Raw genomic sequence first — 20,558 nt, forward strand, 5'->3', positions numbered from 1 at the left:
TCACTGTAATAAAGACTTGGGAAGCTTTTTTACTTCGCAGGGTAATTTCATAATACTTCTTCGAAAGGGGTAGCCTAGGGTATTAGAAAGATCAGAACTTTGTAATCAGATAGGCTTGGATTTTAATTATTGCGCAAATTAATTTGACTTTCACAGCCTTAATCTCCTATTGTGAAATGAGGATAATAACTCCTTTTAAGTATTGTTGTGTGATGTAAATTAATAATGTACATTAATCCCCTAGAACAGCACATGGTATATAATAATTGTTTAACAAATGTTATTTCCTTTCTTTTTCTTAGGGTAAACTAAATAATAATCCATTATAGCTGATGTGTTTGGTGTGTGTTTTATTCTATTTTCTAGCAACCAGATTAAGACAAGCAATCTAAACATAGATCGTATGAACTATACCTCCCAACAGAGCAAAAACTGCTTGGAAGGTAAAAATTTTATTTAAATATATTATCATAGTAGCAGTAAAGAATAAATCATGGTATTATGAGTAAAGAAGCTAAGGACAGTCCTGTTACTGGTAAGTTTATGAGTAATGAGGATGGAAGCTGGGAGAGTTTATGCTTGAAGTCTTAAAAGATGGGAATAGCTACTTCAGGGAATAGGTAAAAGGGGAAGTGTGTCAGTCAGGCTAGGCTAGGTTCTGGGCTGTGCAGTGGTAACAACTTGAAAATCTCCGTGTCTTAGTACAAGATTGTTTCTTGCTCACAGCACGTGTCCTGTGAATGTCAGCATGAAGTCTCTTCCTAAGGAGTAATCACTCAGGGCCTGAGGCTAATGGGACTCCATCTCTACCAGTACTTCTCTGATCATTGCAGGACTGGAGGGAGAGGAGATTGAAGGGGACACAACATAGAGAATCACGTGTAAGCTCTTAAAGCTTTCAACCCAGAAGTGATAAATGTGCTTCCACTCACATCTGACTGGCCAAGGCAAGTCTTAACAGCCAGGCCTTATTTCAAAGAGGGTGGAAAAGGGTAGTTTGCTGGTGCACTGCAATATGTATGAACAGTCCTAATGTCTACCACAGGCGTTAAGGACAGATAGAAAAATTGATAAACAGCCTGCTAGAAAAGTTCACTTTGGAAACAATAAATATGTAATGGTGTGACATTATTATAGGTGATTTTTTAGCAACACATAGCAGCCCAGAAGCAAAGAAAATTAGATGTTTGTATACAGAATTCGGCATTGTTACTCAGAGGTTATACCTGAAGGATTTGGGGAACAGGGAACAAGGAAAATGATGAGCAAGGGGATTATTGAGGTTGGAGTCAAAGTCATTGTCTTCAAATTTTAGAATTCAGAGGATTAGAAGGGCTATAATTTTTCGCGATAAAAAACAGCCATGAAGAACACATTTTAAAGTTTGTTTTTAGTCTTTATCATCCTTAAGGCTTTTGTGGAGATTATTTTTTACGTTGCAGATATTGAATATGATTAAATGTTTAATTATTTTGTTTTCATCAAATGGTATAATATCAGAAGGAAACACTTATATTAAGGAAATAACCTTCCTTTCCCATATAAAATGTCTCGCCTGTTTAAAAAATCTGATAAAAGTCTGGTAACCACGTATTACAGGAAACAGTAAAAGGCTGGCCAGAAATCAACAGCAGAAGTCAGTAAAAACTGAACAATAACTGCAAGTTCAGTGCTCTTTATAAAATGATGCTTGCTTCCTGATATTAATAAAAACACAAGGTCACAGAAATTTCGATGGTTAGGAGTGCATTGCTATAATAGCTTTATTCTGGGTTTCCCCACTTAATATGAAATAGTATGTATGTAGCCAATTAAAACTAATTTTTTTTTATTGTGGTAAAATACAGACCACAGAATTTGTCATTCTAACCATTTTTAAGTTACAATTGTCTGATATTAAGTACATGTGCATTGTTTCGCCACCATCACTACCATCTATCTCCATAATTCTTTCATCTCAAATGAAACTGTACCCTTTAAACAACTCCCCATTTCCCCCTCCCGTGGCCCCTGCAGCCTCCGTTCTACTTTCTGTCTCTTTGAATTTGACTACTCTAGGTACCGCATATAAGTGAAATCATGCAGCATTTGTCTTTTTGAGACTGGCTTATTTCACTTAGCACAACGTCTTCAGTGTTCACCCATGTATCAGAATTTCATTCCTTTTAAGGCTGAATAATATTACATTATATGATGTAACACATTTTGTTTATTCATTCATCTGTTGATGGACATTTGGGTTGTTTCTACCTTTTGGCTATTGTATATAATGCCCCTATGTATATTAGTGTACAAATATCTGAAATCCCTGCTTTCAGTTCTTTTGAGTATATACCCAGAAGCACAATTGCTGGATCCTGTGGCAATTCTTGTTTAGTTTTTTGAGGAACCACCATTCTGTTTTCCACAGCAGCTGCACTATTTTACATTTCCACCAGCAATGCAGAGGTTCCAAGTTCTTCACATCCTCACCAATACTTGTTATTTTCCGGGGTGCTTTTTGGAGAATTGCCATCCTAGTGGGTGTGAAGTGGTATCTTGTGGTTTTATGTACCCCACGTTTTATTTAACTACATAAATTGCATTACATTAAAATTATTTCTTATTTAATAAACTTCAAAACCTACCATAGTTCTTTAAGCTAGTGTTTGCTTAGGGAAACTTTATTAATGTTCATGCCTTATGGTATCTGTATGTGTATTTCCCTCCCCTAGTCTTTGACTGAGAACATGTTAAAGTGGGTATAGGAATTTTTTTTCCAAGCTAAAAACTGGCCCTGCATGGATTTTTCCCTTTTTTTCAGTAAGGCACAGTTTAATTTTTTGTGGCTTGGTATGATTTTCTTGGATTTCTCCTACTTCTTAATTATAAAATGGGGGTACACTTACATTATTGACCTGAAGAATCACTTTCTATCCATAGGTAAAAGACTTTTACAAAGTTAAGAAACCTTAGAATTTTTTTTATTTTCATATTTTGTTTGACATTTAAGTCAGCTTTCAGTATTAGTCTGTACAAGTTTATGTGATGGTAGAGAACTTAAAATCTATAACAATGCCATTGTAATTATCTCACTGATAGTTTTTCATTGATAGAGATATTATATAGCCTGTTATATTTATGGATTCTGCTGCAAACAAACATACCTACACTGCCTAAAGCTAATTATTTGGGAACATTGTCTAAATTCCACAATGCCACTTAGATTATTTTAGCTCCTCTTTTAAAAATGGGTCACTAATGGGGAGAATGTCAAATGCTTTAAATTACATTCAAAACAGAAGAAATGACATGTTCAAAAGCACATGGTCAGGAGAAACTATCACATATTGGAAGAATACAGCTAGTTTGTTATATGCAAGGCTGGAATGCATACATGGAAATTGTGAGATGATGGTTAGAGGATAGAGAGAAGCCAAAGCATGATGAAACTTTTATGCTATTTTTAAATCCTAAAAAGTAAATGGAAAGGCACCTAAGGACAAGGAGAGTAGCGTACTCCAGTTTGCATTTAGAAAGGACTCTGGTGGCAGTGTAGGGGGTGAATTTGGAGCAGTGGGAGAAAAATTATTTAGATGAATACTTTAATAGCCTAGGAGAGAAAAGATGAGGGTATATACTAAGGCAGTATCAATGTCAAGAAAGAAGATTTGAGAGATTATAAGAATGTGTGGACAGTGGAGTCACTTTCTGTGACAGATGTGCACAGTGGGGGAAAAGGAGAAAGCTGGGGGTGGCCGTATTTGGGTCTTACATAAGTGGATTCACCATTTACCAAATGGAGGAATATAGGAAGAAGGGACAAATTTTGGGGGTGAGAGAGGATGGCAAATATATTTTTGGATTTGTTTGGTTTGTCATCTAGGTAAGTAGATTAGTTAGGAACAAATGTCTGGAATGCAGGAAAGATTATGTATTGGTAGCCATCAACGTATATGGAATTGAATGCGGTAGACATGGACAACATCATGCAGGAAAATGGGAGATTTCAGGGAAAAAAAATAGACAAAGGAAGAAACATGGGGTTTGCTGACTAAAAGAGATGAGCTAAGAGTAGAGAGAAGGAGCAACTTTGGAAAAGAGTGAGGAGTAGCTGGAAAGTATGAGAAAATAAAGGAGAGGGAGTTACCACACGGAAACTGGGAAAATGGAGAGCTTCAAAAAGAAAAGTGATCCCAGATAAAGCAGAATAAGGATTAAAAAGTCCAAGTTTGGTTTAGCAATTAGTAAGTCCTTAGTGACCTAGTAAAAGCAGTATTAGAGGAACATTAGAATAGAAGGAACATTAGAATAGAAGCAAGACTGAGGTAGAACTGAAGTGTTTAGAAGTAAAGGGCCATGATGTTTGTAACTTACTCCCAAATGGTTTAGAAAAAGAAGTGGGGTAAAATGTTAATAATAGGTGAATCTGAGTAAAGGATATGCAGGTAGGTATATCTTTCAACTTCTCTGAACTTTTTGAAATTATTAAAAGTTTTTTGAAAAAAGGTTACAGTAGAATAAAAAGTAAATAAGAGAAGTAAATAAATGCACATGTCTGTCAAAACCCTTGCTGTGAATAGTAAAGAAGCCCTACCTAAAGGAGAAAAATGAAACCAAGAGCTTAGTTTTGCATTTATGTTACAGAGGGTAAGGAACTAATGATGTACAGAGGATGAGAAAGGTGTGAAGATAAGAATAGAACAGAACAGTAATTAATGGAATAAGATCTCTGGAGGTAGAGTGAGAATGGAACAAGGAAGGCTTTGAATTAAGGGAGTAGTAGTTTTTCTGTAATGGGAGAGATAAAGGTGAGTGTCGGTACCATTCAGTGTGTATTTTGTTAGATGAGTCAGTTGTGTCAGTTGTGTCAGTTGAAGGAGTTCATACCTAATGGACTCTTTTCTCTATGGAGTAAGGTTATCTACTGAAACAAATACGTGTTAGGATATTTATAGATTGTAAATAACAAATCACAGAGGAATTACTAGGTCTTTCAAAAAACTTTTGCCATTTACTTTGGGGTCTGTAATACTTGGCTTAATCTCAGTTAATCATAGAAGTCAGGATTTTAGTTCAAAATGAGAATCTTGATCTTGCAAATGACAAGGAAGAGTGAAAGAAGTTAATCAGTGGTCAGAAAAATCTGTTAATTCCCTTAATTCTTATTGTAAAAAAATCTGTACCTCCATTATGTTAAGTGAAATATACTACCCTTAATGTTAAATCCTAAAATTAGTAAATGAAAAAAATTTTATTGGAAGAGTTTATTCGTATACGTAAGTTTATTTCATCTAAGATGTTTTTTGCAAACTCCAGAGTATATTCATTTAGAAAGTATATCTGAAGGATCAGGTACTTTTAACAGTTGGTTTTGTTTCTGTGCATACTAAATTTATTTTCTCTAAGAGTTTCATAGACCATTGAGAGGCAGTTGCTGTGGCCCAGCACCACCAAAGGTTTATATGTTTTTTAAAACCATAAACTTTCAGTATTGAAATTTAATTTGTAGCAAAATAGCATTATTTTCTCTTTCTTTAAATTATAATCCCAGTGAGGAAAGAAGTTACTGACTCTTGCCTTTTTATTTTGTATCATCCCCAAATTTAGTATCTGATAGGGTAGATTATTACATATTAAAGTATCTCTCTGTTCCTCTTGGCATGTAGTAAATTTAGCCAGATATATTTATATAGTTAAAGTTTTGTGATTTTTCCCTAAGTATTCAAATTTTGCTTAACTCTCTTTTTATAGTAAATCAGGTCATTGATTAGGTTATTGCTCTTGAGTGTTTAGACTTTGTAATTGCAGTATTATTATCATAGTCTGAAATCTTCCTATACAACAAGAATGAGGATTACAGTGTCTAGACTAGCAGTTTGGTTTTCTTGCTATGTAAGTCTGTTTTAAATCTAGGTCACCTTTTCGGATTAAGTATATATATTTTGATTTCTTGACTATTGGGCTTTAGGTTTTTTGTATACAGTACCAAAATTAGCATTATTAATTAAAGCTTCTTGCCTTGATGTTGAAGTATTTTCTGTGCCAAGTGTTAAAATCTGACTATCTTACATTTGCAAAGAACCTGAAACCAAAATTCCCAGTAAAGACACATGGATGTCTATGTCAGCAGAAGAGAAAAATAACACATCTATTTTTAAGTTAGTTGGAATTCTGAAGTCAAACCACTTGGTTGAATGCCTGCCATAGTGATATTAAAATTTCAAACATATTTATAAAACCTCTGCTGCCTCCTGCTGTCCATTGCGTGGATACTTTAATAAAAGTAAAGAAATCTTTAAGAATTAAGTATTTACTTTTTTTTGTATTTGTGAATATTAAACTTGAAGTTATGGATAAGTTAAAAAGTAAATAAACATTCCAAAGTTAAAATCACAGTGGGTGGGAAATTATAATGTAACTTTAACTTACAAATTTTTCAGACTTTAAAGGTTGAAAAATAATCAAGATTCTTTCTGATATTACTTTTTTTTTTTAGTCATAAAGTAGCTGTCAGAGGCTTAGTTTTTTTTTTTTAACAACCATTTTTAAAATTGAAGTATAATTAATTTATAATGTGTTAGTTTCAGGGGTACAGCAAAGTGATTCAGTTATACATGTATATATATATCTATTCTTTTCCAGCTTCTTTTCCATTATAGGTTATTACAAGATACTGAGTAGAGTTCCCTGTGCTGTACAGCAGGTCCCCGTTGTTTATCTATTTCACGTATAGTAGTGTGTGTATGTTAATCCCAAACTCTTTAATTTACTTCCCTCCCCCACCCTCTGCTTTCCCCTTTGGCAACCATAAGTTTGTTTTCTATGTCTGTGAGTCTGTCTGTTTTGTAAATAAGTTCATTTGTGTCATAGTTTTAGATTCCACATATAAGTGATATCATATGATATTTGTTTTTCTCTGTCTGACGTACTTCACTTAAGAGGGAGGCTTAGTTTTTGAGCCTCAGGCAGTGTGTCAAGGTTACAGGGTCATAAGACTCTCTGTGATATATTATATTGCCTTTTGTTTTTATTTATTTAGTTTTTATTCAAACAGAAAGCCACAAAAATTATAATCATCCTCATCAGTTCACTCAGTCCCATGTAATAAATTTTTTTTCATCTTGATCTTTTGTTAGCACTTTTATGAATTCATCAGTTTTCCATTAGAGTTCTGAAAATGCTTATTCATTCAGTTCAGCAGTATAGTCAGTGACCAGAAACCTGTACTTGTCAGAGTCTTTTCCATGAATTCCTTGAAGATGAAATCCTTTTATAGGAACATTTTTGCAAAAGCATCAGAGTACACCCAGAACTGTCTGTAAATGACAAAAGACTTAAAAATGACCACAGTTAAAGATTTGATGAAAGTTCATAATAATGCAATTGACAAGGAAATTTAGTTATTTCTGAGATATACATTTTAAAGTAATAACTAGAATTATGACTTACAACATTATACCAGAACATTTAAGAATTTTAGAAATTTCATGTAATGTCTGAAACATTTATATTAACATATTTCCATACAAATAACCCAAAGAAAGTGTAGTATTAGTTGTTTTTATTTTGTTTGTTTTATTTTTATACTGCAGGTTCTTATTAGTCAACAGTTTTATGCACATCAGTGTATACATGTCAATCCCAATCGCCCAATTCATGCCTCTTATTTTTGAGACTTTAGTATGGCACTTGGTAGATATAGAAATAGGTTGGCGGAGGGGAAGGTAAGAAGAATTTGTCTCAGTTTATACTTACTTTGTCCTGGATCAGTGAGTTGGGAATATGGTGGACGGTGTGGGGGTGATTTAAAAGAAGAAAAAACAGTGTGTTTTTCATTTTTATTGGGAGCTGCCATTTACTGTGTGAGCAATATGGCATATAGGGTATTAATTTCTCATCTATATTACATTACTCTTCCTTGGAAATTACTTCTAAGATTTAACTCGCAGAGCCATATAATAACCAATATAGATTTTTTAAATAGGGTAATATTTAGATGTTATGATCAACTATAGGTTCCAGTTGAATTTTGAGTGACAGGGTAGTTTTAAAAAATGTACCTAGAACATCAATTTAGAGATAAAAAGGCATCTAAGATAAAGTTATCTGTTATTGTTTAAAAAATAAAAGTTGCTTTTTTAATAACTTGATTTTGTTTTCTTTGCAATCTTCAGTTCACAGATTTGGTGTACAGTAGACTAGAAGCATGAGAATGAGAGGAAACTGAAATAAATCAACATGATGAAAAGGTCAACTAAAAATAAGGGAAAATACAGAAAAATTTACTCGAATTGTACAGAAGTATAGGCAATGAATTGAATATTCAAGCTAATGCCATATATTTTGGTATCTTCTGTGGGCATCAGCACGTTAAAGTATATCCTGTTATTTGATGTTCATACTAATGGCCTAGTTTCATCAGAAGGAGATTCTGTATAATGACCTTGTGTTTTAGGCATACGTGAAAGAGAGCCTGCAGGTAGTAGAAAGAGCACTGGCTTTGCAGTTAATCCTGGGTTTGCTTGAGTGTAGCCACTGAACCACCTATATGGCATTGGTTAGGTCACTTCATTTCCCTAAGTCTCAATTCCTTGGTTATAAAAAGGGAAGTTTTACAGAATAGTTGTGACTCAGATTTTAAAAAGACACCTATTTGCAATCAACTGGAACAGTTGTTTTCAAAAGGTATTGAGGACCTCAAATAGCTTTTGTTGCTATATCTATTAAGATTCGCTGTATTAGGCATTAAAACTGAAAATCTTAAATATTTTATTTATTCATTTAAAGAATGAATAAATCCTTTACTCACGCATGATTTTGAAACATCCATGTATCTTCATTTGGAAAATATTGGTTTGCTAAATTATGCAAGTCTTCCAAATGTTGATACATTTATTTTATTTTTATTTTTTTGATAACTTTATACCTACAATGCTTCTTGTTTCAAACTGATTTTTTTTTAACTTTTGAATTTTATTTTATTTATTTTTTTTATACAGCAGGTTCTTATTAGTCATCAGTTTTATACACATCAGTATATACATGTCAATCCCAATCGCCCAATTCAGCACACCACCATCCCCACCCCCCCACCGGTTTCCCCCCTCGGTGTCCATACATTTGTTCTCTACATCTGTGTCTCCACTTCTGCCCTGCAAACCAGTTCATCTGCACCATTTTTCTAGGTTCCACATACATGTGTTAATATACGATATTTGTTTTTCTCTTTCTGACTTACTTCACTCTGTATGACACTCTCTAGATCCATCCACGTCTCAACAAATGACTCAATTTCGTTCCTTTTTATGGCTGAGTAATATTCCATTGTATATATGTACCACATCTTCTTTATCTATTCGTCTGTCGATGGGCATTTAGGTTGCTTCCATGACCTGGCTATTGTAAATAGTGCTGCAGTGAACATTGGGGTGCATGTGTCTTTTTGAATTATGGTTTTCTCTGGGTATATGCCCAGTAGTGGGGTTGCTGGATCATATGGTAATTCTATTTTTAGTTTTTTAAGGAACCTCCATAGTGGCTGTATCAATTTACATTCCCACCAACAGTGCAAGAGGGTTCCCTTTTCTCCACACCCTCTCCAGCATTTGTTGTTTGTAGATTTTCTGATGATGCCCATTCTAACTGGTGTGAGGTGACACCTCATTGTAGTTTTTGTTTGCATTTCTCTAATAATTAGTGATGTTGTACAGCTTTTCATGTGCTTCTTGGCCATCTGTATGTCTTCTTTGGAGAAATGTCTATTTAGGTCTTCTGCCCATTTTTGGATTGGGTTGTTTGTTTCTTTAATATTGAGCTGCATGAGCTGTTCATATATTTTGGAGATTAATCCTTTGTCCGTTAATTCGTTTGCAAACATTTTCTCCCATTCTGAGGGTTGTCTTTTCATCTTGTTTATGGTTTCCTTTGCTGTGCAAAAGCTTTGAAGTTTCATTGGGTCCCATGCATTTATTTTTGTTTTTATTTCCATTACTCTAGGAGGTGGATCAAAAAAGTTCTTGCTGTGATTCATGTCAAAGAGTGTTCTTCCTATGTTTTCCTCTAAGAGTTTTATAGTGTCTGGTCTTACATTTAGGTCTCTAATACATTTTGAATTTATTTTTGTGTATGGTGTTAGGGAGTGTTCTAATTTCATTCTTTTAGATGTAGCTGTCCAGTTTTCCCAGCACCACTTATTGAAGAGACTGTCTTTTCTCCATTGTATATCCTTGCCTCCTTTGTCATAGATTAGTTGACCATAGGTGCGTGGGTTTATCCCTGGGCTTTCTATCTTGTTCCATTGATCTATGTTTCTGTTTTTGTGCCAGTACCATATTGTCTTGATTACTGTAGCTTTTTAGTATAGTCTGAAGTCAGGGAGTCTGATTCCTCCCACTCCGTTTTTTTTCCCTCAAGACTACTTTGGCTATTCGGGGTCTTTTGTGTCTCCATACAAATTTTAAGATTTTTTGTTCTAGTTCCGTAAAAAATGCCATTGGTAATTTGATAGGGATTGCATTGACTCTGTAGATTGCTTTGGGTAGTATAGTCATTTTCACAATATTGATTCTTCCAGTCCAAGAACATGGTATATCTCTCCATCTGTTGGTATCATCTTTAATTTCTTTCATCAGTGTCTTATAGTTTTCTGCATACAGGTCTTTTGTCTCCCTAGGTAGGTTTATTCCTAGGTATTTTATTCTTTTTGTTGCAATGGTAAATGGGAGTGTTTCCTTAATTTCTCTTTCAGATTTTTCATCATTACTGTATAGGAATGCAAGAGATTTCTGTGCATTAATTTTGTATCCTGCAACTTTACCAAATTCATTGATTAGCTCTAGTAGTTTTCTGGTGGCATCTTTAGGATTCTCTGTGTATATTATCATGTCAAACAGTGACAGTTTTACTTCTTCTTTTCCAATTTGTATTCCTTTTATTTTATTTCTTTTTCTTCTCTGATTGCCGTGGCTAGGACTTCCCAAACTGTGTTGAATAATAGTGGTGAGAGTGGACATCCTTGTCTCATTCCTGATCTTAGAGGAAATGCTTTCAGTTTTTCACCATTGAGAATGATGTTTGCTGTGGGTTTGTCCTATATGGCCTTTATTATGTTGAGGTAGGTTCCCTCTATGCCCACTTTCTGGAGAGTTTTTATCATAAATGGGTGTTGAATTTTGTCAAAAGCTTTTTCTGCATCTATTGAGATGATCATATGGTTTTTATTCTTCAGTTTGTTAATGTGGTGTATCACATTAATTTATTTGCGTATATTGAAGAATCCTTGCATCCTTGGGATAAATCCCACTTGATCGTGGTGTATGATCCTTTTAATGTGTTGTTGGATTCTGTTTGCTAGTATTTTGTTGAGGATTTTTGCATCTATATTCATCAGTGATATTGGTCTGTAATTTTCTTTTTTTGTAGTATCTTTGTCTGGTTTTGGTATCAGGGTGATAGTGGCCTCGTAGAATGAGTTTGGGAGTGTTCCTTCCTCTGCAATTTTTTGGAAGAGTTTGAGAAGGATGGGTGTTAACTCTTCTCTAAATGTTTGATAGAATTCACCTGTGAAGCCATCTGGTCCTGGACTTTTGTTTCTTGGAAGATTTTTGATTACAGTTTCAATTTCATTACTTGTGATCGGTCTGTTCATATTTTCTATTTTTTCCTGGTGCAGTCTTGGAAGGTTATACCTTTCTAAGAATTTGTCCATTTCTTCCAGGTTGTCCATTTTGTTGGCATAGAGTTGCTTGTAGTAGTCTCTTAGGATGCTTTGTATTTCTGCGGTGTCTTTTGTAGCTTCTCCTTTTTCATTTTTAATTTTATTGATTTGAGTCCTCTCCCTCTTTTTTCTTGATGAGTCTTGCTAATGGTGTATCAATTTTGTTTTTTTTTGTTTTGTTTTTTTAAAGATTTATTTATTTATTTTTTTAAATTGATTAATTGATTGATTGATTGCTATGTTGGGTCTTCGTTTCTGTGCTAGGGCTTTCTCCAGTTGTGGCAAGCGGGGGCCACTCTTCATCACGGTGCGCGGGCCTCTCACTGTCACGGCCTCTCTTGTTGCGGAGAACAGGCTCCAGACGCGCAGGCTCAGTAATTGTGGCTCACGGGCCCAGCCGCTCTGCGGCATGTGGGATCTTCCCAGACCAGGGCTCGAACCCGTGTCCTCTGCATTAGCAGGCAGATTCTCAACCACTGCGCCACCAGGGAAGCCCATCAATTTTGTTTTTCTTCTCAAAGAACCAGCTTTTATTTTTATTGATCTTTACTTTTGTTTTCTTTGTTTCTATTTCATTTATTTCTGCTCTGATCTTTATGATTCCTTCTGCTAACTTTGGGTTTTGTTTGTTCTTTTGCTCTAGTTCCTTTAGGTGTAAGGTTAGGTTGTTTATTTGAGATTTTTCTTGTTTCTTGAGGTAGGCTTGCATAGCTATAAACCTCCCTCTTAGAACTGCTTTTGCTGCATCCCATATGTTTTGGATTGTCGTGTTTTCATTGTCATTTGTCTCTAGGTATTTTTGATTTCCTCTTTGATTTCTTCAGTGATCTCTTGGTTATTTAGTAACGTATTGTTTAGCCTCCATGTGTATGTTTTTTTTACATTTTTTTCCCCTGTAATTCATTTCTAATCTCGTAGCGTTGTGGTCAGAAAAGATGCTTGATATGATTTCAATTTTCTTAAATTTACCGAAGCTTGATTTGTGACCCAAGACGTGATCTATCCTGGAGAATGTTCCGTGCGCACTTGAGAAGAAAGTGTAATCTGCTGTTTTTGGATAGAATGTCCTATAAATATTAATTAAATCTATCTGGTCTATTGTGTCATTTAAAGCTTCTGTTTCCTTATTTATTTTCATTTTGGATGATCTGTCCATTGGTGTAAGTGAGGTGTTAACGTCCCCCACTATGATTGTGTTACTGTCAATTTCCTGTTTTATAGCTGTTAGCATTTGCCTTATGTATTGAGGTGCTCCTATGTTGGGTGCATATATATTTATAATTGTTATATCTTCTTCTTGGATTGATCCCTTGATCATTATGTAGTGTTCTTCCTTGTCTCTTGTAACATTCTTTATTTTAAAGTCTATTTTATCTGATACGAGTACTGCTGCTCCAGCTTTCTTTTGATTTCCATTTGCATGGAATATCTTTTTCCATCCCCTCACCTTCAGTCTGTATGTGTCCCTAGGTCTGAAGTGGGTCTCTTGTAGACAGCATATAGATGGATCTTGTTTTTGTATCCATTCAGCAAGCCTGTGTCTTTTGGTTGGAGCATTTAATCCATTCACGTTTAAGATAATTATTGATATATATGTTTTTGTGACCATTTTCTTAATTGTTTTGGGTTTGTTTTCGTAGGTCCTTTTCTTCTCTTGTGTTTCCCACTTAGAGAAGTTCCTTTAGCATTTGTTGTAGAGCTGGTTTGGTGGTGCTGAATTCTCTTAGCTTTTGCTTGTCTGTAAAGCTTTTGATTTCTCCATCGAATCTGAATGAGATCCTTGCCGGGTGGAGTAATCTTGGTTGTAGGTTTTTCCCTTTCATCACTTTAAGTATATCATGCCACTCCCTTCTGGCTTGTAGAGTTTCTGCTGAGAAATCAGCTGTTAACCTTATGGGAGTTCCCTTGTATGTTATTTGTCATTTTTCCCTTGCTGCGTTCAGTAGTTTTTCTTTGTCTTTAATTTTTGCCAATTTGATTACTGTGTGTCTCGGCGTGTTTCTCCTTAGGTTTATCCTGTATGGGACTCTCTGCGCTTCCTGGACTTGGGTGGCTATTTCCTTTCCCATGTTAGGGAAGTTTTCGACTATAATCTCTTCAAATATTTTCTAGGGTCCTTTCTCTCTCTCTTCTCCTTCTGGGACCCCTATAATGCGAATGTTATTGCATTTAATGTTGTCTCAGAGGCCTCTTAGGCTGTCTTCATTTCTTTTCATTCTTTTTTCTTTATTCTGTTCTGTAGCAGTGAATGCCACCATTCTATCTTCCAGGTCCCTTATCCAGATACATTTCTTTATATATCTTTTTTTTTTTTTTTTTTTTTGCTGTGTCATGCCGCACGCGGGATCTTAGTTCCCAAACCAGGGATCAAACCCATGCCCCCTGAAGTGGGAGTGCGGAATCTTAACCACTGGACCGCCAGGCAAATCCCATTTCTCTCTGTATATATATTTTTAAAGAACACATTTTAAAATATCACCACAGATATTATCGGAAGTCTTTATAATTATTGGAAAACTACAAAACTCATGGTGGTAAATACAAGTTTTCCAAAACTCTTACTTTCATCTAAAAGGTTAAATGTTATCATTGGCAATAAATACTGCCAGTTGTTTTATTCGAAGTGGCAGGTTCACTTCTTTTATTTTCAAGAAAATTTCTGCCAAATACCCAAGTCTGAATAACTGAAGTTTGTTCATTGTCTTTTCAAGTAAAAAGGTGTTCAATTGTAAAGATTAAATGAAATAATTATTATCAGCTTCTTACAACTTGAGTAAGCAGTCAATAAATGGAAGCTAGTTAGTGGTGGGATAACATTTTATGTTATCATAATACCCTCCCACCCATTTTGATTCAGTTGATGTTCCTAATATTTGTGAAGTTGGTAAAATAGATATTGGCATCTCATTACGTAAAGGCAGAAACCTAGACTGTAAGGTGGTATAAGTTTGTAAAGTTGGTTTTAGGAATATAAAGTTACCAACCAATAAGCTGTGAATCCAAACTTCAACTCAAGCCATCTGTCTCCAAATGTAGGATTTTCCCACCATTTTGTCCATAAAGAGTAAACGGAAGCACAGCTCCACACGACCCATCTAGAATAACACTTTTCAGGGATTGCTGACATTTTCAAGAGATAATAAATTGAGGAAAGAGCCATTGATTTTGTATAAAGGGTTCAGGAAAGAGGTATTATTTGAGCTGAGGCTTGAAGAATTAGTTTTCATCTGTTAATTTGGAAGAGAATTACCTGATTATAGAAAATCTTTTGTAAATTATGGAGAAGTATAGAGGGAGTAAATTCTAAAAGATCACGTAAATAATTTTTTCTCATTCCCTTCTTCAGGCTTTAGAAAAGAACTCAAGAACCTGGAAGTAGCCTATAAATCTTATGAGTCCCACCCAGAATCACATCTACAAATAAAGAATCCTTTGATAAAAAGGTAATCCTAGCTATTTGTAGTACTAAAATGTTTTAAATTAAATGCATGTATTATAGGAACTCTTTATCAGAAAGGCATACTACCTATCACTACTCTGAAAGCAATGGGTCTAGAGCAGGGGTCCCCAAGCCCTGGGCTGCAGACTGATACTGGAACCGGGCCGCACAGCAGGAGGTGAGTGGCGGCTGAGTGAGCAAAGATTCATCTGCCTCTCCCCATCGCTCGCATTACCGCCTGAACCACACCCCCCCTCCCGAGTCAGTGCAAAAATTGTCTTCCACGAAACTGGTCCCTGGTGCCAAAAATGGTTGGGGACCGCTGGTCTAGAGTATTATGATGCATGTTTTATTGGGGATCATTAAAAGGATGTAAACCTTAATGATAGGGGGCCTACAAAGTACCTTGTACAATATATGATTGTTTGTTTTAATCCTCACAGCATTCTTTTGAGATGTATGGTATTTTACAAAAGAGAAAATTTGGGGCTTAGATTAAGTAATTTGGCCAAAGCAACGGAGTGGAGATTTGAATATAGCTCTTATCTACTTAGCAGAGCCTCAACTCTTTTCATCTTTGTGTTCTAATTGAATTTTATGCAATTCACATGAGAAAAATAATCATATGAAGATAAATAATTTGCAATGTGATATCATTTTTCGTCACCTTAGAAGTTAACTGTTACTTAAATAAAGGTAGTCTTTGATTAACTAAATTATTTTTAATTAGTATACTATCCTTATAGCATTATATATCAAAATTAAAGTACCTCTATTGCTATAAACTGCGTGGGAAGTGTTTTAGAATATTGAATTGTTTGCTAGTAACATTTTTCTTAAGTCTGTGCTACATTTTATCACAATAAATGTAATTTCAGTGTTTTTAAGTTGAATTTTTTTTTTTTTTTTGGCTGCACCGTGTGGCTTGTGGCATCTTAGTTGCCCGACCAGGGATTGAACCTGAGCCTGGGCAGTGAAAGCGCCGAGTCCTAACCACTGGACTGCCAGGGAATTCTCTGAAATTTGCTTTTTAAATTATACTTCTAGTTATAAATCTGATCTTGGTAATGACGGATGTTTCTGATAAACATTTATGTATTCTGGCATAAAGATTTTGGATTCAGAGAGTGTAAATTGTTAATGGTTGCAAATATCTTTCCATTTCTGCTATGTTACACAAATAACATAAGTGCTGTATTGGGAAGTTAAACTACAGGACAGATGTTTGTTTTCCCTCCAATTTTGCATATTTGTGTATGGCATTTTAGCTTTGTTTTTGTTTTTCAGGTCACATATACGTGAAACCAATGGAAACTTATTCCCTTCATCCAGTCCACAAATACTCAAGGACCATACAGCAAGAGAGCATACCCACCAGTCAGATGAACAGAAACTTGAAAAATCAAGTGAATGCAAATTTTCTGACTGGCTTAATATAGAAAATTCTGAGAGAACAGGTTTGCTTTTTCACGTTGATGGTAATTCTGCTTCTGGAAAGAGAGTGAACAGTAACGGAACAGTCTCACCATCTTCATTGTGGTCTTCACACATGAGAACTGTGGGGTTAAAGCCAGGAACTCCTCCCCTCATCCAGCAGCAGAATATGATGGAACAGTGTTACTCTGAGAACTCTCTATCCAGGGAACATCTCATTCAGTCACCTTGCAGATCTGATGGTTGTCAGATGCCAGAACTTGTTTGCCAGAATACCCCACCCCCTCTGCCACCAAAGAAATATGCTATAACCAGTGTGCCACCGTCAGGGAAAAATGATGCTCCACCTGCTGTCAAACCAGCAGAGATGTTTAAAGCTAATTCTTCTAGTCTTCCAAAGCACAGTTTAAGTACAGCTTCAGAACCAGGTTTAGAAGTGAGTACATATATGAATGATGAAAGACTTAAGGAAACATTTCAAGCAAAAGAGTACGTCGGCAACACATCAAACACCCCGTCCAGCTCTTCAGCTAATGATTTTCAGGCAGACTCGGGTACAGCTGTTGGTGCTTCTTGCCAGCCAGAAATAGACTCTAGTTCTACCTGTCCCAATGAGACAATTTCATTAACTACCTATTTTTCAGTTGATAACTGCATGACTGATACATACAGATTGAAATACCATCAGAGGCCCAAGCTCTGTTTTCCAGAGAGCAGTGGCTTTTGTAATGATAATTCACTTTCTCAGAATGAAAGAGGGCTAGAGCCTGTGTTACATAGTAGTCTTGGTTCAAACTGCCCTTCCAAGCAAAGGTATAAACCTGGTATACACTGTAATAGATAAATGATGAAACTGACAGGCTTTTACTTCTGAGGCCATTAACTAGGAATCAACTGACCGAACCTAGGGCTATATGAAATTAAAACCATGGCAATTTTTAAGTCATTAATCACTTTAACTTTCTATACAGATATTTTATTTTGTGAAGATCTACTTATTGGATATTTTGGAATTCCCTCTGAATAGTCTTGGCATGCCTCAAAAAATAGAAAATCCGGGGGTATGCAGAAAGTCATTTATCATATGCTGCAGTTGAGTAAAAATGTAATTTGTCCCTTTTTTTCTGACTGGTAGACCCATAGGTATTAAACTAACCAGTACTCATATGTAGATTGGTAAACTGTGCTAACTGAAAGATAGATGATATGTAGCTTGTGTAGTCAAAGCAATATTTGCTTTGTGAGGAAGCACTTTCTAATGGGGAGCCAAAAGAGGACTTCACCCATTTGCTTTTGACTTCTGTGATAGTCTACTACATATGATCCCTTTAAGTGTCTTAAAATATATCGACCCATGAAATTGATAGCATTTGGGGGAAAAAAGCCTTAATGATAAAGCAATTTTTTAATTAAATTCTCTAGGTCAGAAGAGAAGACACTTAATTTTGCTCCTAGAATTTTTATCTTCAGAATATCCATTGTTGTATGCATTCATAAACATTACTTCAGTCATGTAAGCTAAAAATAGTTAAAATACTTCACTTTAGTATATTTATTTATCTTGTTACATTTTTTCTTACTTTATATGAAATGTGAAAGGTTTTTACTTTGGTTTGGTTTACTTTGGGCTGCTAATAACCAGTGTTAGAAATTAACCTATAGTCCTCTTTTTAAGACTATCACTGTGACTGCCTAAATTTTCCCTGCTATAATACTACCTGTTTGTAGGTTGTCAGCCCATTTTAGTGATTTTCATATTCTTGAATTTGAAAATCTTTCTGGGTTTCCAGATTAAATTTTTGCCTTTCATATAAATTTTTAATGAAATGTATTAATTTGAGCATCCCTCCCTTTTTTCTAAACAAATAATTTAATTTTTACCCCACCTACTTTCATGGAGAAGTCTTTCTTTAAAAAAAAAAAAAAAAAAGGATTTTCCATTATTATGATGACCTTACAAGTGAAAATAAGTACTTTAATTGCCTTATTTCATAGTTGTCATTTAATTTTGTACTAAGCTGGTAAACTAATTGTAGTTTAGAATAGTTTTATATTGTCCACACTAGAGAATTGAGAATTTAGATGAATTTTATATATAAAACATAATAATTCCATAAACTAATTAGTAAATGTAATATCTTGACCAATCCCATAAATTGTTAAAAAGATTCCAAAATGTAAATGAATCTTATTTTCTAGGTAAGTAGAAAATAATTGCTTGTAGAAGTCTAAGCTCACTGAGTTATCAAATCTTGGCCAAATTTTGTCTTCCACCTAGAGAAGTTTTTAATAGCCTTTTCTAGCTATAACAGTAGGTGATTATTACTTTATATTCTCTTAATTTAGAAATACTTGAATATGAACTAAATAAAATTTTATCTTTTAAGAAAGCTTTTTTTTTAACATAGCTTTTAGTATGGGGGGGTTGTAAATATTGTAAAGTTTGTAAAATTGTATTTGAAATGTCACTGTAATTACTGCTTTTATAACGTTGTAAAACACTAGAAAAATGAGCTTCAGGTATTTTTAATAGCTTTCAAAAACTTTGTGTAGTTTTTATGTCCAGTTGAAAATGTATTATTTGAAACATTTAAACTGATTTCTGATACTTATGAACAAGCTCATAGATTTGTATGGGATTCAACTCACAATTGAGTTGCAAATATCAAATAGAAACGTCCAGTTTGGGCTCCTTCTAAAGTACTGTCCAGTTGAAACCTCCTGAATCATGTTATAGTACTAACAGACTAGAAACTGACCATTTGTTTTTGTTGATTCAACACTCCAAATATAGATTGAATATGTATTTACTAATCATTCACATGTGAATTTTTTATTTCTAGGGTGTCTATTTTTATATATGTTTTCTTCTGGTTATTAGCTGCTTGTAACTTTTTAAATAACGCAGCCAACAATTGTAATGTTCAAAATACTTCAGAGTATTTTTGTGTGAAGTCAGTTTCTTCTGATTCAAAATTTGGGGGGGGGGGATAAACTGATTTTTAATTTAATATGGTTGGACTTTTCTTTGCATTCATAAACTCTGGCTTCCTTTAACCCCTGTGAATTATGTATTTTATGGGAAATGTTAAGTCAATTTAAAGTTCAGGGGTGAACTTGGAATATCATTGATCAAAAAATTTATCACAGGAGACTCCTAAGAGTTCAACTCCAGCAAGGCCTAAAGGAGCGTTCCCACAGGAGTTGGCAAACTTTCTTTAAAGAGCCAGATAGTAAATAATTTAGGCGTTGTGGACCATAGGATCTCTGTAACTACTCAACTCTGCCACTGTAGTGTGAATAACGTAACATTTACATAACAGTATGCAAATGAATGGGCATGTCTGTGTTCCAGTAAAACTTTATAAGCATTGAAACTTGGATTTCACATCATGAAATAGTCTTGATTTTTTTCAATCATTTTAAGATGTTAAAAATCATTCTTGGCTCACAGGCCTTTAAAGAGAGGCAAGTGGGGCAGATTTGGCCCATTGGTGTAGTCTGATGACCCTTTTCCTAGAGCATAATAACCTCTACATTAAATGCCCTTACTAAATATCCTGTAGTCTCTGAATGTATTCCCATGCCATTTAGGGACTAGGTATATGGAGCACTTCACATCCTAAAATTTTCAGGTTAACAGAACTCTAAAGACTTCCTCACAATTGCTCATTGGCCAGTTGATTTCAAACGGTCATTAAAACAATCATTTCACTTATATGAAACTATGAAATTTACAAAGGAATTTATCAGACTAAAATCACATTGATGTAAATACTTTTGATGTCTCTATTTTTATCACAGCAAGTTTGCCAATTCTTCTTGGTGTCCCATTTACCCAGTTAAAAGCCTTCAAGTATACTATATTACCCTGAGATGGCAGTTGAGTGGTAGGCAATTTCATCTGTAGGAAAGATTCAAACCTCATACTGCCACCATTTTGGATACCATTTACAGTCATGTCACAACACTAAGATCTTTCTTCTT

General features: G+C 34.8%; 1 protein-coding gene across 3 annotated transcripts in view; it reads left to right on the forward strand.

Moving 5' to 3' along the window:
* The window catches only part of USP53 (ubiquitin specific peptidase 53), a 75,519-nt gene extending 55,456 nt beyond the window's left edge, over positions 1-20,063 (forward strand). For all 3 annotated transcript variants that reach the window (XM_057547268.1, XM_057547267.1, XM_057547269.1), the window contains 3 exons: positions 367-443; positions 15,045-15,141; positions 16,425-20,063. In XM_057547268.1, coding sequence (XP_057403251.1) covers positions 367-443; positions 15,045-15,141; positions 16,425-17,415 — 1,165 coding nt within the window. In that variant the 3' untranslated portion in view covers positions 17,416-20,063. The remainder of the gene's footprint in view (positions 1-366; positions 444-15,044; positions 15,142-16,424) is intronic.
* Positions 20,064-20,558: the final 495 nt, after the last annotated feature.

The sequence above is a fragment of the Balaenoptera acutorostrata genome, chromosome 5 (genome assembly GCF_949987535.1).
Source record: "Balaenoptera acutorostrata chromosome 5, mBalAcu1.1, whole genome shotgun sequence".
Lineage (NCBI taxonomy): Eukaryota > Metazoa > Chordata > Mammalia > Artiodactyla > Balaenopteridae > Balaenoptera > Balaenoptera acutorostrata.